This window comes from Haliaeetus albicilla, chromosome 1 (assembly GCF_947461875.1).
Source record: "Haliaeetus albicilla chromosome 1, bHalAlb1.1, whole genome shotgun sequence".
In the NCBI taxonomy this organism is placed as follows: Eukaryota; Metazoa; Chordata; class Aves; order Accipitriformes; family Accipitridae; genus Haliaeetus; species Haliaeetus albicilla.
In genome coordinates this window covers 56,314,115-56,337,228 of record NC_091483.1, presented here as the reverse complement: position 1 = coordinate 56,337,228, position 23,114 = coordinate 56,314,115, and the positions used below count along the sequence as shown (strand labels likewise).

Genomic DNA, 23,114 nt, shown 5'->3' with positions numbered 1-23,114 from the left:
ACTCACCCACCATTAGCCATCTAAAGTCTAGACAAAAAGCTTCTGTAGGCCATGGGGCAGAAACAGTACCTCCAAAATCTGTCGTCTTACTAGGGGGGTAATTTTATGTCTGGAGGTGCCTCTCCTTACTTTGATTGTCAAGTTAAACTTGGATCCTAACTTCTACGTGTCCAAAGTTAGGTGGGTTGAATGCCTGTCCAACTAGTCCATCCCTTAACAGTTATTTTTAAATAAGCTTTTCTGCAACTGCCCTTTTAGCTCCCTCCCACTATACTAGTGAAAGTAAAGCTGCTTGGGTGTCTGTGGCCCAGTTCATTTTAGAAAATCAATTTATTTTAGGAAAACAATTTGATATACTAGTGGCATCCAAGGATGTATCAGTACCAGATGCGTTCCCCCTCACTGCTTGCGCAGACTGGCACAGTGCATGCTCACTGTAGGTATAGCCACAGTACATTGTGCAAACATGAAGATACGCTCATAGTTAAAATAAAACCTGTTAACATTTTGGTATTTTTAAAACGTATTTAGACCTTCAAAATTTTCTGCTACAATTAGCCTAAGAGTGCATATTTAATTTGCTTTCTTTGCTTTTTGTGTGATAGTAGGTACTAATAATTCAGAAATGGAACAAAAGAAGATTAAAGAGAGAACTCAGAAGCATTTGGATGACTATGCCAGAAGAGGACTGCGCACTCTGTGTATTGCTAAGAAGGTATTCCTTTTATTATATATTTTTAAGAATGTTTACAGTCTGTGACCAGCCTGAGTGGTATCACCAGTGGAGTAGACATCACCTCTTCTGAACAGATGCTTCCATTGCCACATTTTGTTTATCCTTATGTTTTTTCAGGAGGGATTTGTAAGTTGACCCAAATAAATTCTTGACTTCCATTAGATTGCCATAGTTGCTGTCAGTTCAGGATGCCAAGCAGCTTAATAGCCTAATTCTGAAACAGGGGTTGTCAAATAGCCTGATTTTTCTTCAAGAGTCCTGAGCAGGTCTGCTTGTGTGAAACTTACCCTGGTTGGAATTACAGACACAGAAAACAAATTAAGTCAGACCTGTTTTATTGGGTTTCACAAACAGTTTGCAGTGTTACAAGCTCTGGATGCAAAACTTAAGTGATGTTTTGAGATTCCATTTTAAATTCAAAGCTGTTCAGAAGTAAAATTCCATAGGGATTGAAACAGGCAAGAAACCTCTTTACAAAGGCTTATGGAAAGTGAAAGTACATGCTGTGTAGCTGTACAGTCATCAAGCTGTATACAGCTGTGCAGTGATACTGTGGCTGTGTCAATGCTGCAATTAAAGAGTGGTAGGGAGAGTATACTACGCTTACTGGCCTGCCTACCTTCCATCTAAATGGAAATCTGTCAGGCAGCTCCAGGAACCTGCAGGATGCTGGTGACTAATCTGGCTTGTGAAGCCTGGCAAAGTAATCTAACACTATGAACATCGTACTAATTCCATGGACATGTTGGGGCACATAAGGAATGCACTGCCAGGGACTGTGCTTCTAGGTTCAGTGTGTGGACAGCAGAAGTAACTGTGAGGACACTTTTGAGGTGCCTTTGAAAACACAGTGTAGATACATGCTGTATGTCTTCTCTCCCTCTGTAGGTGATGAGTGATGCAGAATATGCAGAGTGGTTAAATCATCATTTTTTAGCGGAAACCAGTATTGACAATAGGGAGGCACTGCTGCTTGAATCTGCCGTCAGGCTTGAGACCGAACTAACTTTGCTTGGTAGGTAGAAAACGCTGTAACTCCCAGGAAACTGCTTATGATGTTTATAATTGGAATTTACCTGCAGAGAGCTGTGCTAAACTCGGTTTGTGTAACACACAGCTTCCTACAGATGTAGAATTTATTGTCACTCCTGAATTTTCATAAATCTTGCTGGTAAGTTTGTACTAGTTGTAAAACACACTGAAGACAGCAAGTGCTCTTCTGTTGTTTGTAAAGTTTTGCTGATTTTTTTTCTTTTTTTAATTGGGTTTCTTTTTTTTGTGCTCACTAGAGTTTTTAAGTGTTATCATAACAAGCACATGAAATGATAATAAAAAATCACAAGCCTGCCTGGGCAAACGTTCACAGGGATCCCACTTCTGGGCATGTTTTCCATCACTGTTGCATTTGTGGCACAGCAGGTATGCTTGTGCTATGCCCTCCTGTAATAACATGTAGGTAAGAAGTGAGGCATGCTTCTGCAGGAGCCATTCCTCTGATGGTCATTCAGCTGTGCAGAAATGGGGAGGCCAAAAGAAAATGAAAAATGTTTGGTGTAGATGTGTAAAAGGTAAACTGCAGGCAGTCTGGAATAATAGTTCTAGAGGACTGCCCAGCAAATAACATTTGGAAAACAAAGTGCAAACACCTGGCTGTGGTGGTAAAGGCAGCTCATGCTAGAAGCTGAAGAGAGGCAGATCCTATTGTGTGGAAAAGTGTTGCTTCCCTCATTTTGTGCCACATCTGCTCAGGGCAAATGCCATAAACCTTGATACTAAAAGGAATTCTGGGATTGCTGGCATGTTTCTCGAGAGAAGCCATAGCAGTGCTGCTAGCTGCTGTAGTTTTAAGGGATGATGTGCTATACAGGTACCCTTTGCACTAGAGTCAGCAGAGGGAAGTCTAATTGCTGTGGAGACCTGCTGTCCTGCTGGCCAAGGCACTTTTTTGTCTTGTGTCTCTGGGACAGTAAACAATATGGGTTGGCCCTAACATTAAAGGGAGTGAGAATAAGAAGGGTAAATGGCTTCATACTGCCAAGGTGCTTGCTTTCAGTACCTCTGTTAGCTTAGTTACCCCTGCCTGGGACATATATACATTGTGATCTGCAGGGTAGAACTACTTATAGCACTTCTCATTCTTCTTCTCTGAGCCTTCCTTTGCTTTCTTAATAAACCTTACCTGGTATAGCTGCAGCTGTAACTCTGACTGTCCTCTTAGGACTGAGAAACGAAGACTTTGTCCTCACAGAACAGCAAGCAAAAATTCAAATCATCTCAGTATTGCCAGGATCATGGAGGACAGCAGTGGTTTGTAGTCCACTGCATAGGCAGGAATGAAATTGATATGGCTATATATAAAGCCTTAGGTCTGTATTTGAATGGAAATCTATTTCTGGACAGAATAGTCCTAATGTGCAGTACTTAACTAAGCACAGATTTGGATCTCAGCAGTATATGTATTGAAGCTGGCTTCTGTTGGATTATGAAGTGATCAAGTACCTCAGAAGGGCAGTGTTAAGTGTATAGAGTGCCTAAGTTAAAACAACATTTTCCTCTCTTCCTACAATGTGTGGCAGTGTCTCAAAGACGCTTGCGTCAAATAGATCCCAGCATCTTCCTTCCTGCCTCTTTTGTTGACTTGCATCAAAACGCAGGCAGAGTGCAGAGCAAGGACCTGGATGTTTTTGTCCTCCTGGTGACCAGGGGCCATGAGCTGTGTGCCCTGTTGGCAGTTACTTACTGAAGAAATTGCAGTAGCGTAGGAAATTTGCGAGACCTTTTGGCTCTTATCCATCCCCATATGACAGTCAGTGCTTTATGCACAAATTGCTGGCTAGAGTCACGCACTAGAATCATGCTAGGAGGGAAAACTTTGCTTTGAATTTTATTGTTTGTTTTTCAGAATGAACCTAGCTGCAACTGGCCGAAGTTTCTTTCTGAGAAACTTTCTTAGCCTGCGAATCCCACAAGCCAAACCATGTCTCCTGGTTATGATTTAGTACCCTTTGTATTGTGAAAAAGCCATGAAAATGTCCTGTACCGTAGTAAGTCACTGGCACTGCAGCTTTTCAGAGATGGTTCTGCTTCATGCTGATGTTGTGTTGCCTTACTATTACCAGAACAGAAGGTTTTGTAAGCTGGTTTTAGGGACATAGGTCTGCCTGCTGTGCACACCAGAAAAGAGGGTATCTCTGTTAAAGTCTCTGTATTTTTTTGCTGAAAGTGTTTCTGTAACCACTAAGGGGTGTGTGTTAGAGCCAGTGCTTCCTCCCTGTGGGGGAGTATGTCAAGGTTGGCAGTGTGGGCAGGAGGATGGGCAAAACAGGGTTCAGTGCTATGAATTGAAAAGACCTGGGACAGGAGGTACTGCAGCGATGAGTGGTTGAGAAACCTGATGATGAATGGCAGGTTTTTGCAGCAGTGTGCAAAAATATGATATAAGAAGAGGGGATTTTGGTGTGAAAAAGGTGAAGGCTTGGGACAAGAGGTACAGAGAATTCCACCTGGAGCAGAGTTGAGAAGAGAAGTGGACCTTGAGATAGGAAGCATCGAGGTGATACATGAAAGAAGGTTTGGGGTATTCTGAGGTAGGAGGGAGTGGGAATAATGGCATATATTTGTCATGAGAAGCTTGGTGGTCTGTGTCCCACAGCCACTATGGGATGAAACAACTGTGAGAATGAGAAAAGTTGGCTTAAAAGGGTCTTGTGAAGAATTGAAGGCCCCTGAGGCTGTAATGAGGTGTTGTCTTTAACCCCAGCCAGCAACTAAGTACCACACAGCTGCTGGCTCGCTCCTCCCTGCTCCCAGTGGGATGGGGAGGAGAATTGGAAAAAAAGTAAAATTTGTGGGTTGAGATAAGAACAGTTTAGTAACTAAAAATAATAATAATAATAGTAATGAAAAGGAACATAACAAAAAGAGAGAGAAATAAAACCCAAGAAAAGACAAGTGATGCACAATGCAGTTGGTCACCACCCACTGACTGATGCCTGAGCAGTGATCTGCCCTTCCCGGCCGACTCCCCCCAGTTTATATACTGAGCATGATGTTCTATGCTATGGAATAGCCCTTTGGCTAGTTTGGGTCAGCTGTCCTGGCCATGCTCCCTCCCAGCTTCTCATGCACCTCCTCGCTGGCAGAGCACGAAAAATCCTTAGCTTAGGATAAGCACTGCTTAGCAACAACTAAAACATTGGTGTGTTATCAGCATTATTCTCACACTAAATCCAAAACACAGCACTGTACCAGCTACTAGGAAGAAAATTAACTATCCCAGCTGAAACCAGGACACGAGGGTATGTGTCAACAATGTCACATGTGAGGGGCTCTGGGACACAAAGATGTGGAAGGGAGGAATTCCCAAGCATGTCCCAGTAGGGTGTCTGTTTTGGGATGTGGATACACACAGAGGACCATCTTGTTCTGTCACTCTTGCAGCATTTTGGTTTTGGAAATACAGCAGCACTAATCCTTCTGCTTGTCTAAATTAAGGTGCCACTGGCATTGAAGATCGCCTTCAGGAGGGTGTTCCAGACACAATACAGGCGTTACGGAAAGCGGGAATAAAAATATGGATGCTGACAGGTGACAAGAGAGAGACAGCTGTCAACATTGCCTATGCTTGTAAACTGCTGGAACCAGATGACAGAATCTTCACTCTCAAATCACAGAGTAGGGTGAGTGGAAAACTACACTTTTCTTCAAAAAATTTTTTTTTTCTCTGCTGAAAAATTCAGTCAGGCTATATCACAGGGCAATACGGAAAAATAAAATGATCTCTGCTTTCCCAACCAACCAAAGACAGCATGATTTATTGGAAGATGAAAATACTGGAAAACTGACAGTTTGCTTCCTTGCAGGTCAAATATGAAATCCTTTATGTGTATGTAACATCTGTTTCTTTATTTACAGTCCCTAAATAATGATTAATTATTTTAATTGAATAGACTGCTTAATTTCTCTTTGTGGTAGGTGTGAGGTGTCGCAACCCAGACTGGACAGACCAGGAGGTGGTGTTTAATTCAAAATTCCCTCAGGCTCAATTAAGGTGAAATGACACCAAATGATCAGTTAAAGATTTTATTTATGACAGAAGCAAACTGAACTGGGGAGGCATGGTAGTAGGTGGTGGGGTTTCTCACAACAAGAATTGGCATAAGACTACTTCTGTAAACTGTGTAACCATATACATCAATTCAGGGGATAAGAAGATCCCTCCCGTTGAGTCACGAGGTTCAGAGCAGACCCCCTTGCTTTCTAGACTCCTCCTCAGAGAAGGGCCCAGGGGCGGCTGGATCTACTCTTAGTCTCAGACTTGGTTAACGGTTTATATCTTGAAACGGATGAGGTATAGGGATTGTGGAAAAGGAAAGAGAGAAGAAGACAGAGAGAGAAAAAGGAAGAGAGAAAGATTTCACCGGTCCTAGGTCCAGCGTTGGTTCAGTCAACCGAGAGGTCCAGTCAGCCAAGGGGTCCAGTTCCGGTGGGCTTGCGTGCCTGGGGCTTCAGTTTGTGTCCTTTTATCATCCTTGCCCCCACTTTGGCCGGGCACCCAAACAGGTTAATGAGCAGTTTGTGAGCCTTTGGGCTTGGGGGTCATTTGTGGAGTAACTTCTCCTTCCCTGCAGACATGGCCATTGTTTGATCTTTGTATCAGAACAGCTCATCAGAACAGGGAGCTGTTCACCCTGCAGCACGCCCTCCCTCTCCTGTTGCTGACATCTGAGGTGATGGGCTTTTCACCTGGGTTCCTTGCTGTGTAGGGTTTGTCTTTAAGCAGAACTTGCCCCACCACAATGTTCGAGACATTAACTCTTTCAGTCTCTCACAGACAGAAAATGACTTAACTGCAAGGTTCAAGCAAATGATTTATTTGAACTTCACTTACAGACTTAACATGCCACTATTGCAGGTTTTACAGATACAATGGAGGAATGCACTATTGCAGTTTTTTAAGGCAAGAGTAGTACATTATTACAACCACAAGCGGTTCACAGACAACCACAACTGCATTTACAAACGTAAAGCATAAACAATATTCACTTATCCCTCCAGGTAAGGGCTCTCAATCCCAGGGAAGTTACCTTGACTGGCATCCCGATCGGGGGGGGGGGGGGGGGGGGGGTGGGTGTCCTTCGCAAGCCAACTGCATAGTTAGAGAAGTGACTCCCCCCCATTTCCAACCTGAATCTTAGAGTTTTTATCCCCTGACTTGTGGAATGGTGTGTATGACTATGTCTGAGTGGATTATGATATATGCCTAAATGGACTATGTATATCTGAGTGGAGTTTCCCCTTATCTTTCCTTTGTTGGTCTGTGATTGTTTGAATACACAAGGTTGTCATTTGAAACTGAAACTGAAACCCTCCAGGTTTTGGGGTTTTTTTTACCTTGCTTCCTCAGGCAACTGAATAGTGGTTGGATTGAGACTCAGGGCATACTATTTGTTAAGGGATTTCAAGGCTCAGTTCAGGTTTTGGTTCTTTGAATGGCACAGCCACCGCCCTGTTTAGTTTATCAGACAACCCATGGCTAAGCTATCTACACAGCTCCCTGTGAGTCGTCTCAGCAGAGACACAGGGCCTCAAGGCAATCCAAGGCTGGGTTGCTTTTGTAACCCCCATGAGTCGCCTGTGTGCACTAGACATGGTAAAACTTGTTTGTGAACTATGAGCCAGACAATCCACACAGTAGGCCGGAGAGTTGACATGCTTCACATGTTATTAGAGATTTCAAATGGCTGTAAGTTACAGCATATTAGTAATGTAAGAATTATTGTTATGCAAATTCTATTGAATTCAGTTTTGTGCTGCTTTGTGTGGTGTATTCCCTCAGCCCTGCTTGCCTTGCATAAATGTACAAAGAGTTGTCGCATTAAAGTACATTGCACACTATTCAAGAAAGCTAATCTGCCAACAATTTTGTCAGAGAAAAAGCCCACCTTCTCCCCACCACTCAGTAATTGAGCCATGTGATAAAGAGTGGTTAAAAATGCTGCTGGTTTGGTGGCAGGTTTAATCCTACTTGATTGTTATGTCTTCTTGTGGATGCTTATAACCAGCCGTTTTTCAAATCTTGATTTTTATCAATTTTGGGTTTCTTAAGAGAGACATTACTAACTGTAGCTGGTAAAGCCAACATATCATATGTCTCTCCTCAGAGGAGAGCCATGAAATCTGAGACTTCTCTAAAGGACTGGAGGATTTTTCTAAGACCTTTCCTTTTTCTTTTTCTTTCTGCTTATATGTTACTTTAGAAATTCAATTTGTATCTGCCGTAGAAGATTGTGTGGCAAGTGGTAACTCTGGGGAAAATAAAGTGAAAAGGAAAGGATTTTTAGTCCAGTTGTAGTTGAGGAAAGCTTGGGGTTTGATTTTTGCTAACACTTTTTTCTTCCTTTTTTCCTACTGGTGAACAAGTGTCTTACTTAACAGTGAGAACTGAGCCCCTTTTGCAGAAGTGCTCATCCTCCCTCTAACTGGGCTTTGAAATAAAAAATAGACAGGATTTGATACTGTTGCATTTCAAAGTAAAATCATGGGAAGATTTAAGAATATGTATTGTCTTCTATATAGCACATGCATGACATATATTGATACCAAGAATCTTTTGGGCATCTTATATTGATTCTGACAAGGTAAAAAATTCCACAAGGCCAGTTCTTCAGTAATTCATTGCAGCTCATCTATAATCTGATTTGAAATGCACTTTTGGCTTTGCATGCCAGACAAAAGAAATGTAGAGAGCAAAAGTCTTCTATAAAAGCTGCATTTATATTACAGAATCCTTAATGGTTGTTTTTTCTGCTAGTCTATGAACATTTTCTGATTTGCTTCAGTTTTTTCCCTTCTAGTACAATACCCAAGCCAATCTACTTAAGCAAAGTTAAATCACAGGCCCTTTTATTAACAACAAACTGCATCCTTTGTGATTTTAAAGGGTTATTCAGCCTCATGTTTGAGCCTTTCTGGATTCAAGTGAAAATGCTACACAAGGGTAGCATTTGGCCTTTTCTCCATATGTATTTTATAAATTGAAAAGGGAGCCAGAACACAAGCAGTATTTAATAAGTTGCCTTTCTCTTGTCTTTAATTAGGACGCCTGTGCCTTGGTGATGAGCAAAATTTTAGAAGGGATCCAGAAGAATACTTCTGCCAGCAAAAAAACCAGTCGGAAACTTGGGAGTGTTTCTCCAAGTCCCTCCACCCGAGCTCCAGGGTTCAGTGCAGGCCTGGTTATTGATGGAAGGACTTTAGAGCATGTCCTTCACGACAGCCTACAGAATATTTTCTTGGAACTCACAGAAAAATGTCGGGCTGTAGTCTGCTGCCAAGCCACACCACTGCAGAAGAGTATTGTGGTCAGACTGGTGCGAAATAAGCTAAAGGCAATGACATTAGCTGTAGGTGAGTCCTGTGGTTATCTTCTCTGAAAGGAAGTAGAAGCCTGTTTCTTCTCTTCTATATTTTTGTTAATTTCTGTCACAAAATTTACTTTACAAGGAAGATAATCCTTTGAATCATAGTTGTCTCTGGCAGAAAATGATGTTAGTCTTCTGAACTAGCAAATCTAGTCCATAAACTTATTCATGGTGATGTAAAGCAACAAGAGCAGCAGTCATGCACGGTGTTATGTAACATGTCCAAAGGAGCAAGTAAGGGGATTTTCTTTGTCATTCTCCATCACAACCCTCCAAAATAGGGAGGGATAGGGGAGATGACTCACTGTGATTTCAAACACCCATATTTTCTGTTCCAGCATACCAACTAAATTCTGACAAAAGGAACAGCTAATATCCATTTGGAGAATATAGCTCAGTTCAGTCAGGCCTTCCAGTTATTAATCTTGCTTTCTGTAGGATTTTTCATAGGCTGCACTGCTGGCCATAAGAATGTTTTTCTCTGAACTCTCTGGTGTTCTTGTATATTTGTCTTTTCCTGCCACCTCCATGGCGATGTGATAGCTGGCAAAGCTGCCTCCAGGTTGCATTCCAAATAAAAGAGGTTAGTTTTGATTTTTTCCTCTTTTCTTTTTTCTGTAGGTGATGGTGCCAATGATGTCAGTATGATCCAGGTGGCTGACACTGGTGTGGGAATATCAGGCCAAGAAGGCATGCAGGTAGTGTATACAAAGACAGCTGCAAATGACATCAGACTCCATTTTAAATTGGTTCAGAGTTTACTCTGGAGGCCCAGTGGCTCCACAGTCCATTGCCATACACAGGCAAGAGTTTGCAGCCTGAGCTGACACCCAGGCCTCAGCACTCTTGCAGGAGCGCTTGGAAGCTGAATGCTGCAGGAGTTCAAACTCCAAACAACAGAGCTTGCTGCCTGTCACCAAACTCCCTATTACTCATGTCCTGCCAGGAAACAAGTAGCCTAACCATCAGTCATATCTGTGCAGTTGTGTGATAGTAATAGACAGCCATGTTCCTGCCTATGTTGTGTTGGACTGAGCTGTGTGTGTTAGTGTAAAACATTGTATGGGGGGGCTCAGATCTGAGTGAGGGTAAGACTGTAAGAACTATGTATAAAAAAATCATAAAATAAGAATTTCCAACAGCAGGTAAGTTGCTCACTTGGCAGTATCTGAAGCTTATCTTTAACAGTTTGGATACTAACATGTCCTTTCCTTCACGTGTGTTGCAGGCTGTGATGGCAAGTGACTTTGCAATCTCTCAGTTTAGACACCTCAAGAAGCTGCTGCTTGTCCATGGTCACTGGTGTTACACCAGACTTACCAACATGGTGCTTTACTTCTTCTACAAGAATGTGGTATGTAGCTGTCCCATCCCAGGGAAATCACAGTTTACGTATTTGAGAGCACTGAAGGGTTTAATGGGGCTTTATATTCTTCTTTAGTTTCTATTGTGAATGGGTTCAAAAAGACACAAAAAGCATATGTCAAACAATTCAGTTTCCCATTTATGTCTGCAGAGACATATAGTTTCAAAGTGTGGCATGAACTCCACAGCATTTATACTTAATTTTCCACAGATTACTGTAACCAGACCTAAGATCTGCCTGTTTTCCTCCTGGCTTTTAAAACACTTGTCCACGGGTAACATTTTGTCATGTCATCTTTGACTTTTCAGGCCTATGTGAACCTCCTGTTCTGGTACCAGTTCTTCTGTGGGTTTTCAGGCACATCAATGACTGACTATTGGATCTTGATTCTTTTCAATCTCCTTTTTACATCGGTGCCACCCATCGTTTATGGTGTCCTGGACAAAGATGTGCCTGCGGAGATACTCATGCAGCTCCCACAGCTGTACATGACGAGCCAGAAATCTGTGGTAGGTTACAGAATTCTTGGCCTGAAGCAAATTGAAATGGTCAGCTTTTAATCCATTTCTGTGTTTCCTTCCTTCATGGTTCACATCAGGCAAACTTGAAGCTTAAAACCACTTTCTCTGTTAGAGAAATAGGCCTTTCTCTATAGGCCTGTGCACAAATGTATGTGCACAAATAAAAGCTGTTTTTTCAAAAGTTTTTTTTAGGTTCTTTTCAGCCATACACCCAATCTTATCAGACATTTAGATGATAAGAGAAATTAAGGACTTCAGGTGAAACAATGTGCTAGATAAACATCATTACCAGCATGTTCACTTCATTCACTGCCTCAGCTGTCAACATACTTCCTCAAAATGGGTTTCTTTTGAGCATCTGGGCTTAACTTTTAAAGATAAGGGCACTAGATACTGGCTTTTCACTGTCATATAAGGGTCTCAGCTGCAAAGTAATGAGGAATGGACAAGAACCAGAGCAGATTCCTTTCAAATAATCCTCAAGAAAGTTCTGTCATTCAGGGTTCTTTTCCCCTTATGGGTATGTTCTGGAATGTGCTGGTGGCACTTTTCTCCCATTTGAAAACACTATACGTCATATCTACTCTATAAGTAAATTCTGTCCAAACATTTAGCACAGAAAGCCACAGGGAGTAGGGGGTAGTTTCTGAATCAAAATTACATAAATCAGTAAGCTTTTTCCTGGTTTCTGCTTTGCTTAGCATGAATTCTAGCATAATTTTAACTTTATCTTTTTTTTTTTAGTTTAACACTTAATTAAAATAATATTTTTATTATAGCAATTGAAGGCAGTGACATACTGAGCCCGAGACAGAATAGATACTAGTAGCCCAGAGAGAGGAAACACTGAGCATATGAGTCATCTAAACCTCACCATTTTCTTTATGATCATAGCCTTTCAATAACAGATTTGACATCAGGAAGCATTTCATTACAGAGAGAGTGGTCAAGCACTGGAACAGGCTTCCTAGAGAGGTGGTCAATGCCCCAAGCCTGTCAGTGTTTAAGAGGCATTTGGACAATGCCCTTAACAACATGCTTTAACTTTTGGTCAGCCCTGAATTGGTCAGGCAGTTGGACTAGATGATCATTGTAGGTCCCTCCCAACTGAAATATTCTATTCTGTTCTGTTTTGTTCTATTCTAAAAAATACTATTAACAAAAATGAGCTACAACATGTTGTGTACTAGTTGCACAGTCTCATCTGTATAAACTGACAGAAGTCTAGGTCTGGTTTAGAAGGGAAAGAAGGATATACAGTGAGGGGAAAATTTGTTTTGCTTGTTCGTGGACTTTACATTTCTTTTTACATACCGGTAAATATTTTATGTTGCTTGGTTTATGATATTTTTGCAAAACTAAGTACTCTTTTGATACCAATCTGAGCCTCTGTAGACTGGCTGGAGCAGGTCTGCGCTTTGTCAGTCACAGAGACTTTTGAATAAGTAAAGGTTACAAGGCCTCAAGATTCTGCCCTTTATTTTGATCTTCAGAATATGTACAGTGATCTGAGCTGAGATGAAGGTTTTGAGGCAACATAATCAGAATTACTGCATTACATAATAGTTTTTCTCCTTCCTCCCTTTTTTTTTTCCTTTCCCTTTTTATCAGAGTTTTTCCTCTTTTGTCTAGCATAGCATTGCCTTGATCTGTGGTTGGAGTTATTAAGTAGTATACCATTTCCTTTCTTGCATGGAAGCACACTGAAATAATTGTTTCGAATCAAGTGCAGTACAGAAGAAAGAGAAATGCTTTAAAAGATGTAGTATCACAATATTGCACCATGACATCACAAATGTACAGCTCTGTATAAGCTATAAAAATGGACAGTAACTTGGATTCATCTTCTGTAATTTAAAGCACTTCCCTGACAGGCAAATAAGAACGTAAGTTTCCTACACCACCTCCACAGAGCCATTCACTTCTTGAAAGGGCTGAATGGCTTTTTGGAGAAACCCATCTCTCTCCAGTACTTGTAGAGGAAGTCCTGCGTGACTAGACTGCTCACCTGTGTGTCTCAATTTAGTGCCTGAAGGAATGGGATCTATCTGAGCCAGGGCACATGCAACTGGTTTTATAAGCGGTTGAGCTGTCATAGCAGTTTGCTGCCACTGAGCGAGGAAGGCTTGTTCCTTCTCATCTTCTCCCTTCTTTTCTTCCCATTCCCTGTTTTCACCCACATCGTTAAACTACCTTCTTTGTGCCAGCTGGGTTGTCCCATCAGATCATTCCAGGAGCTGATTTCACTCACTAAAATAGCAACATGCTACTCCAGCAGAAAAGTGAATTGATTTCTCACACTCTAGTGAGTTAAGTTAGCTCACAGTGGAGTCCAGTCCGCACAGATGAGTCAACCAGCACAAATTAAGAGGCAGAAGCACGTGTACCAAAAAGAAGGGAGTGGAGATAGAAGAAAGGGGGACGTGGCATTCAGTGATGGTAAGCTGCTAGGCTAATTCACTGTCCCCTAGCCCTTTCCTTTCCTTAGTACTCAGTTAGGTAAGGCTCTGGTAGGACTGTTCAGGCAGAAACAGCTGTAAGATCAGAGTTCCTAGATCTGGCTGCTGATTTAAATACTAACAGTTAAGTACATGTGTGGAGTGAGCTCTTTATTCTTATTATCATAACACACAAAAGATGCCTCTTCATTGGGAAACTAACTGGAATTACTTCTGCAGATAATCTTTCCCCAAATCCAAATTAATACTAATTAAGGATGCAGCAATTTGTTCAATTTGTTTCAATGTCATTATCTTTTTTTCTTACAGGCTTACTTGCCTTCACCTTTCTGGATAACGTTGCTGGATGCTTTTTACCAAAGTCTCGTTTGCTTTTTTGTGCCTTACTTTGTAAGTGCTGGGTATGAAATACATTTATATATTTTGACATACTAAAAACCCAGGCAAATTAGAGAATAAAATGAAGTGCTTGATTTTACTTCCTCATATATAAATGTGTACTAACAGGATCATCACTGGAACTGGGTGGAACTGTGTGCCTGCAAATATGTATGGTATTGAAACTGTTCATGCCATTTTGTGTATTAGGACTATACATAAAGAATATATTACGCTGACCACTGTCTTCCTTTACAGACTTACTGTGGCTCAGACATAGACATTTTTTCTTTTGGAAACCCTATAAACACAGCAGCGCTCTTCATAATACTGTTTCACCTTCTCATTGAGTGCAAGTCTGTGGTAAGTACTTTGTTTCCAAAAGAGTATATTCCTTACAGAGTATGTGCATACAGCTTTCATTAAAATTAAATGGAAGAAAGGGCTTCATATACAAAACAGAGTAAGTATAAAAGGGCCAAAACCTAAATATTTTATGTCATCGTGTGAGCTCTCCTGCTGCAGCTGTCATTGGAGCCAATAGAATTACTCATATGACTAAAATTAACAAAATTTGGCCTCAGAATTATTTGTAAATAGCAAAAGGATCCTGCCTCATTAGGATGTGGTGGTTTTGGGGATGTCAGTTTAGTTTTGCAAATGGTAGAACCAACCAGTGATCTACTGAGCCTTCGTTAGTTCCCAAAGCTTGCATCTCAAAGACAACAATGTGAACTGTTGATTTTGAATGCTTGGAACTGATGATCTGCTCTGTGGCCAGGATAAACAATTCAGAGGTATATTTTGGTGCCAGAACTAGAGAACCAATACGCTACAGAAATGCTATTCCAGTTTTTAATTAAGTCTGGGCAAGCTAAAGCATTAGCTTGGATAAATTTACAGCCCTTACAAGGGTAATACTTGGCTATTTTTTATAATTTTAAAGAAAATAAAATAATATTTACAGTAGAAGGACACAGATTAATGGGTTTTATTTTTTTCTCTCTTTTTTTGAAAAATATTTTTTAGGATTTTTTCATAATGGATGAAATTTCAAGTTGTGATTCAGTCTTTTCATTGTTCTTTTGGGAGCATGGCAGCAGTGATAAAAATGTCTTTATTGAGACTATATGGGTAGCATGTGTATATCCATGCTCTGAATAGGAAAACATTACTTAAATGGGTTTTATTTGGCATTTTTGAATATCGGCAAGCTGTCAGACCAGTGACACTGTTGTTTCCATAGTAACTATTATAGCCATTTAGGTATAAAATTACAGAAACAGTTAATCAGTGTCTCAAGCAAAATGTGTAAGGGTGGTGTCATATGAAGATCTTGCCTCCATTTGCTTGAGAAGGCTTTCTCTGTTGCCAGTGGATGAGGTGGTCATGAAAAATGTCGTTCACACAGGAATCAAAAACTATGCATTTAGTACAATAAAAAAAAATTAAATGGCTGGGTTACCTATGAACTGTAGGAAGTGTGTGCATGTTCATAAATGCATGTGTACACACATACAGGTGTTACAGGTCTTTCTGTTTACAGTTTAATCTGATTTCTTTCCTTTTTTGAATTACAGACTTGGATACATACAGTAGTTATAGTTGGCAGCATCCTGTTATACTTCGTCTTCACTCTGGCTTTTGGGGCAACCTGTAAAACCCACAACCCCCCATCAAATCCTTATTGGATCATGGAAAAGCATATGACAGACCCAGTATTTTACTTAGTTTGCCTCCTGACTACTTGTGTTGCTCTGCTACCCAGGTGCGTTTCTGTTTAATAATTGCAGATTACCGTTGTTAGCAAAATTAATTTTCTTGGAGTCAGTGATGCTATAAATCTCTCTAGATAGAGGTCTTCCTTGCCCCATGACCCCCAGTGTAAAGAAAATTTTGTAACTCTACCAGACCAAGCCATGTGAGGACAGCTCTTTAGTGACATGTTCTCAAAGTAAATTTCAGTAAATAAAAAATTCCTTTTGTGATTTATATTACATTAAATTTTTTATATTATAATAAATATTGTCTTTGGAGGGAAAAAACCAGTAATCTCTGTAACCACAGAATTTATAATTTATATACAAATCAGTTAAATTAGTGATCAAAGTTGAACATGTACTATATGTAGAAGTACTGTGCTTAGTCTGTGATTATTTGTTAAACCATTTTCCGTTTGAAATTTATGTCATGAATATATATATAAAAGAATATTTAGAATGAAGAATGCATGCACAGGTTTCTTTGTGGGGTGGAAACACACTGATTAGATTTACAAGGGGTCCTGAGTTGTGTTTTTATCATGCCTAATGTTTAAGTGTTTTGCTTCACTGAAGAAGTGCTAACTCTCAAGTTCAATAACTCATTCACCCTGGAAAGGCAGGAGCGTTCGGTGGAGGTCCTGGACACCAGCATGCTGAGCAGTGAGACAACTGAGTGAGCCAACAGAGAAAAACTGTGTGAAAACCAGTGAAAGAGACTTCATCAAACTCTCAGCCTAGCTCTATTTAGTAGCCACAGCCATCTTTCTTTCACTGTCTGAACATGAAATCAAGTCTGCAGCCTATTAGCAAAGTGCCTCCAGTGCTCATTTACTCATTCTGCTGCTGTAATGTCTCTTTCTTTCCCTCTTATATAATTTCAGAAAGAGTGGGACCTGAAACTGAATTGCACAGACAGATACTGAGAGAAGTGTTGAGGAGACTAACTGCTGTTTCCTCCTCACCTGACATCATTTTATATCAATTAGGCACAGTCTGAGCACACTTTCTGGATCAAGTGCTGCAGTACAGGCTGCATGAGTTGGCAATGCCACCAATAGGAAAGCTGGCAGAGCTGTGGCTGTAGGTGCCTGCAGTAGCCACCAAGTATTTGAGTCCCCTTTGAACGCGTCCCGATCTGTGTCTTAAGCATAACAGTCAGGGTTTTGCTGCACTCACTGGAGATCATAACTGGTAGCTTTGGTTCATACTTCAATTCAGCAGGACAAACCGTCAGGTGCAAGCAACATGTATGCTCTTCCCTCCCCATCCCTGCTCTCAGCTTGCCATCAGATGGTGACAGCAGAGCCTTTTCTTTCACACACAGTAGATCTTCCTTACACAACAAATAAATTGATAAATGCGGTTCTAGGACCTTTTGGTAAGGCTGTAGAGAGCCTAGGTAGAAGAAAGCTTGCAGCTTGGTGACTGCTTCCAACATACAGGTGTTCAGTTTTGAAGATGACAGTGTTTTTCATGGTGAATTAAATGCAAAGTATTTAGCCTTACCAGTGATATTCTTTTGAGTCTTTTGCACTCTCCCTGTGCCAATACCTCAGAAGATTTATAGCTGTTGTGGCTAATTCAAGCTTTTCCACTTCAGTGATTTGAAGCAGAAGTGCCTATTATGGAACCGCTGCTGTCACACATATGTTTTTTTCTCCTTGCTTACTTCTGATGTAATCCTTTGTAAGGCACTGAAAAGCCACCAGTCAGCGGGGACTGTGAAGCTAAAGGGTGCTCTACACCTAGCCTGAGGGAGTGAGATTGGGGCTTTCACTGGAGTTTTTAAGGAGCAGCTCTCCTACAGAGGGACAGATGTTGGATGCCCTGTTGACTGAAGATTCACTGCAAAAATCTATGATTAAAACTTTTGCCCAACCTAAGTTGCCAGTTAAGTCAGTTCTAATATGAATTATTCCTAGAGTTTAATTCTGGAACATCATTTGTACTCCATATTCCTCTTACTGCATGTGATGCTTGCTTTCTTTGGCCTTTGCTTTCATGTTCTTTCTTGCTTCTGGTGAATTCTCTGGCTCCTGCAAAAGTTAAGAATTTTAGAATGATGCTCTGCCTACTCTTCCCAGCTTTCCAGGGCTGTATTAGTGCTATATCATCAGTACAGAACAGCAGTGATAAACAGCTTCTCGCTTGGAAGCATGAATTTTTCTAGGCCTAATTTTTTCCACAATATCTCTTAACTCCTTATATCTGCACTGAAGTGCCAGGGAAACTCTAAACTGTGCACTGATTTTGATGCCTTTTTTCTGGGGCCTGACACTATATGCAGAAAGCTCCACTTTCAGTGTAGTTGGGACCCTGGCCCTTCATTGAAGTTGCAAGTGCGCATTGCTACAGCGACTAGTCTGTGGGAGGACTGTGTTCAGGACAGAAAAATGGAAGCACCTGATATCAATATCTGTCTTTGAAAATGCCAGTTTTAAAACATGTTCTGGTGCAGCTGCTGGCCTTACAGTTTATGTTCACAAAACGGCACCTGCAAAAACTGTTTCAGAGGTTGCTGCAGCCTCAGGGTTACTTGAATGGTGTTTGGTTTCCTTCAGTGTTCCTGGAAACAGTCTTGAGTCTGCTTCTAAACAGCTTATTTGAAACTGTTTATTTTGTAGATATTTGTTGAGAGTTCTCCAAGGAACATTGTTTCTGTCTCCGGTGTTGAGAGCCAAGCACCTTGACAGACTGACCCCCAAGGAGCAGAGGGAAGCAATTAAGAGATGGGAAGATGACTGCATTGTAAACTGTAGAGTGGAGTTCCAGGCTACTTCTGGGTCTTCCAGCTCAGCCACAGGTGCTGTATCAGAGGAAGAAAGCATTGCCAGTGTTTTGCCAACATCTAAAGCACCTCTTCAGGCCTGTTCAAGACATGGGTTAGTAGAGGACACCTCCTTCTTACCAGACATTCAGGATGAGTCTGGGACTACAAATGGCTTGAACTCTGAAAAAAACATATTTCTGAATTCAGCAAAGGAAACTAATTCAGACACGTTTGGCAGTAATAACTCATGTGCCAAAGTCTCTATGTGTGCTTCTGAAGAGGGCAGCGGTGCTGTTTCTCTAGCACACAAAGCAGGTTTGAATTCTGTTTTGTGTGAAGAAGATGCTTTAATGCATTTTACAAAGTCGGAATGCTGTTTAAAACCCAAGAGTAGTAACTGCTGATTTATGCTGCATTGTGGTTTTGTTTTTTTCAGCCAAGGAAGATGATGCACACACTTCCTTAAAGGCTTTTTTGTTTATAAATCTTTTCAGTAATTTCTTAAGAGGTTCAAGATCTAAATGGCTGGGTTGTTTTTTATATTTTTTCACACAGTAGACTTTGCATAGTGCTTATTTCTTGTATACAACATTGCATAATACCCCATGGTGTTATGGACAGGACATTGCATGAATATGGATTTGCAGGATCCAGTTCAGGTAAGCCAACCTCATCCCTTGTACTGCTGTCCTAAAATCCTAGCATTCCCTGGGATTCACCACTTGCTGAAGTAAGCAGAAGGGGTGGGATGTAGTGTTACTTGGCTTGTTGCAAGACTCCTCCAGTATGTGTGTACAGTAGTTGTTTTAACCATTGTGGTCCAGTTTGTTCACCAGGCTATTGCATGGGCCATCTCAGTGCTGGCCAAACACAATTTTAACCATCAGAAGAGCGGACCAGATGAGACATATGTGTTATGTGTCTACCTCACCTTCCTCTTCCACAAAGAGCAAATCCTAGTGCAGCCTTCTGTTCTCCACGACAGTTCATCCTCCTGCCACATACCTCCTTTTTGTCTCCATGTGCCGTTTCATGTCATTTGCCACTGACTGGACTTCTTTTCCCCCTCACCCAACTCAGATGTTGACTACCTGAGTTTTTGCTAAACTCTACCTCATGCCTGTACTGTAAAATTGTCTGCCAGTGGCAGTGGGTAGCTCCAGTCTGTCTTCAGGTCTTCTCCTATTAATAGCAGCTTCTAGCTGATGACATTACTCTTCTTCACTCTCAGGTATTTTTACATTCCTCCAGACTTTTACAATAAACAGCTTAAGTATCTCTAAAGGCTGCTCAGAAGAAGGTATAACCCATTGCATATCCCAAATTTGAGATCTGTTGCTCATCTATGTTGGAGATGTCCTGCCTCTGCGAGTTTCCTGCTGCTCTGCACGCTGCACAAAAGCTGGCTGAGGTGCATGTGGCTACTTCTGGGTTCCAGACTGTCTAAAATATTGCCTCCTTTTTACTTCCCTCTCCAAAAAGTTACATGGTCAATTTATGGAGGAGCTTAGGAAATTGTTTGTATCCACTAGCACCTGTTGAAATAAACAGTTTCCTCAAACTGTAGCTGCTAATGAATTAATCAGTATTGAGCCCATGGGTTTTTTTGGTTCTTTCTCTTTCTAAGACTTTCTGTTTTCAAATTGCCAAGATTTGTGTGTTTATTTTTAGGCACCATGTTTGGGGCAAGGGCTCTGCTTTTTAACTGAACCATGAGCTTTCCATGTGAATGATCAACATTACATATTCCACATCTTTTAAGATCTCTGAAAGAATTTAAACAAACGCTGTGAGGTCTGAGAGGCTGCTATGCAGGGCAGATATTGAGGGCATGCTAAGTTCATCCAAATGCAGGTCACCACATGTTACCAAAAGTTTAAAATGGTTCTGTTTTTGAAAGGTAGAATGTAATTAGGGCTGACTCCATCCCTGGTGTTAGTGAGGAGAAAAATACCCTTTTTGTTTAGCCTGTAGAAGAAAAACAGTGGAAGGAGCCAGTGATGACAGCCATTTCTGCAAATATTTTTTTCTAATTTGGTTCAACATATGACAAAATATTTTGGGGAAGTTCTAACATAAGGTTAGTGGGGACCTTTGAAGTGATGGCAGACATTCAAATTCTAAGAGATCATGTTGAGTGTGTTCGTTTGCAGTTACGATTTTCAGATGTTTGTCTGTAGCATCCTTCTTGCTGCAGGGGCACCTTGCCAGGAGTAGACTCCAGGTGTCCCAATTGGAACATCTCAGCTTTCTGTACATGCCATGGGAACTGCAAGGTGTCCAAGAAGAAGATGCAAAATGCCCAGCAGGTTGTCCAGGGAGATTAGCTGGTACAAGGGCAGAATCATACAGGAACACACTTGCTGCAACCCAGTGAAGTCATCTGCTCTGCTCCGCAGCCCAAGGCAGGCTTGGCTTTACCCTTATCATTCCCAGCAGATGTTCTCCTGCTGTAAACAGCTCCAGAGAAGCTGGCCAGGCCAGTGCTTTCCTGCCCTCAAAGTCAAATATTGGTTTTGTTTCTATTGTCTCACCTGATTGTTTCTTTTACACCTTAAATCTATGGGCTCTCTTCACTTGGCGGTCACAGAGAAGAGATTATTCTGTTCTATGGTTCTATGACTGAGGTGCGTTGAGCTCTCATGGAGGAGCTCTGGGACTTGCTGCGGTGACCTGAGGGAGTGCAGGGCTCAGCTCTCTCCCCTTCCTGTCACTGTAAAGGACTTTGGGGAGCAACACTGGCCTGTGACCTGCCCTCCTGTTGCTCTGCTGCAGGAGCAGAACTTAGCAGCAGATTTGGTAGGTAGCAGCTGATCATTTAGTCTCAGGAGTTCACGTGTGTATCACACAAAAGCTGTAAGCATTCAGAGCAAGATCTTCCAAAATCTTCTGTGACTGTAAGCCGTGGCATCAAAATAACTACACAAAGAAACATGAGCGGCAGTCACCTGCTAGACCTGGGGCCAGCTGCATGCCTCTGGGACACTTAAATTGCTGTTATGTGGCTTTTTATGAGCCTTGTCACCCCACTACTCGCTGCTTAGCGTGGTGAGGCTTTCAGGATGGATTCTTAAATTGGATGAAGGATGATTTCATCTGCATCTCAGAAGTGCCAGGCCTGCGGGTTGCCTTGAGACTTTAGGTCCTTTTAAAAGTTCCTCTGTGCCGAGATTGTAAGTACTTTTGAAGTGGTACAAAATAACACGTTTTATTTTTTTCTTGGTGTGTTGTTTCACTGATGGTGTGTGTTGCTTAAAATTGTCCACTAGAGGTTGTGTTCTTTTAGAGGACTTTGACAAACAGTCTAAGTGATAAAATTATCCATTGTGTAAAACCCTTTTTTTTTTTTTTTTTTGTGGACAAACAGCAGATATAACTAATGGCTATCTGCTGTGATCAGTTGCTGTTTTTCACTGAAGGGGAGATGAGGGTAGTGAGTCTTTAATAAAAGCTTCAAAATGTTAATTGGCCATATCTAAAGTGGTGCCAAATGAAGGGTGCAAGCGAATCACTCTCCCTTTGCTTCTCAACAGTTGAGTGTTTCCTTTATTTTTTTTTACCATTAGAGAAGTCACAATCCCCTGCTTGCTTCTGTGCTCAGGCACAGCATGACCTGGCTTTTCCATTTTGAAAACAAGCTTTTTAAGATCATCTCACAGGTGCCTTCCAGATGTCATGAAGGAAAGCACAGCATTTACACTTTTGTCAGTTTAAAACAAACCACCTTCAACTCCCCCAAACTTTGTAGCTACACTTAGAGCAGCTTTAACTCACTTTTTGAGGTGCAATATTTGATTTACAGAAAAAAATACAATTTTTAAAATTATCTTTTTCACAGCAGCTGCACCTGTGCTAAACATTTGCAGGTGGCAGTCAGCCACAGCTGTTACTGAGTGAGTGTTTTGCAGCACAGTGAGCTTTGGTCTGTACCTGTGGCACAGTTTGAGCTGAATGTTTAACCCAAGCTGTGGTTTTTCCCTCAGCCCTGCTGGCTGCAGCACGAGGCTGAGGATCAGCTAACGCAGAGCACCCACTGCTCCTGCCAGCCCTGGCTCTGCCGCTGATCAGACCAGCCCTTGCTCTCTGCAGAGGCTAATGGACATGTTCTGAAGGTGACTGTTAAGAACGTTCTCATAGCTGAATTTCAGTATGGTTTTTTGTATTATTTGTTCGTGTTTTAGTCTGGTTATGTTACTCTTGCCCTCATGGTCCTGCATACCTTACTGTTGACTGCAGTGAAAAGGCAAATTTTAACTATTTTAATTTTTTGCATGCTTACTGTTTTGATTTCAGCATGTGTACATGTCGTTGAAATGCTGCATACCAGTTAAAAGGAGATGGTTATTTCAAACTAATTGTATTCCTGAGGAAAGCCATAGAACAGAGAAATTTGATTGCAGCTTTAGTTTTTCAGATTTTTCAATCCAAAGTAGTTGTTGGCAGCGGTATTCCTGGCAATGTTCTGCACTTGAAGTATACATGCAGAAGAAAATAAAAGTTGTAGAGTGCTGGTAGTGCCAGAACCTGCACAAGTGTTGTAGTGCTAATAGGGCTGCTTAAAAAAAGCTAGATAAGCGTATGCATGTACCTTTTTAAGGCTATTTTTAGGCATTATTGCTAAACTTATAACTTCACACCTCCATATTGTCATGGAGTCTCTCTCTCTCTAAAGATTAAAACACATTTTCAACAGAGAAG

General features: G+C 41.3%; 1 protein-coding gene across 5 annotated transcripts in view; it reads left to right on the top strand.

Moving 5' to 3' along the window:
• Window positions 1-19,982, top strand: part of ATP10D (ATPase phospholipid transporting 10D (putative)) — a 59,398-nt gene extending 39,416 nt beyond the window's left edge. For 3 of the 5 annotated variants that reach the window (XM_069790738.1, XM_069790727.1, XM_069790740.1), the window contains 11 exons: window positions 606-715; window positions 1,625-1,751; window positions 5,231-5,415; window positions 8,836-9,145; window positions 9,781-9,857; window positions 10,388-10,513; window positions 10,834-11,034; window positions 13,815-13,895; window positions 14,142-14,246; window positions 15,464-15,651; window positions 18,271-19,982. In XM_069790738.1, the coding sequence (XP_069646839.1) occupies window positions 606-715; window positions 1,625-1,751; window positions 5,231-5,415; window positions 8,836-9,145; window positions 9,781-9,857; window positions 10,388-10,513; window positions 10,834-11,034; window positions 13,815-13,895; window positions 14,142-14,246; window positions 15,464-15,651; window positions 18,271-18,820 (2,060 nt within the window). In that variant the 3' untranslated portion in view covers window positions 18,821-19,982. The remainder of the gene's footprint in view (window positions 1-605; window positions 716-1,624; window positions 1,752-5,230; window positions 5,416-8,835; window positions 9,146-9,780; window positions 9,858-10,387; window positions 10,514-10,833; window positions 11,035-13,814; window positions 13,896-14,141; window positions 14,247-15,463; window positions 15,652-18,270) is intronic. The other 2 variants (XM_069790733.1, XM_069790739.1) reach the window with 2 other exon arrangements.
• Window positions 19,983-23,114: the final 3,132 nt, after the last annotated feature.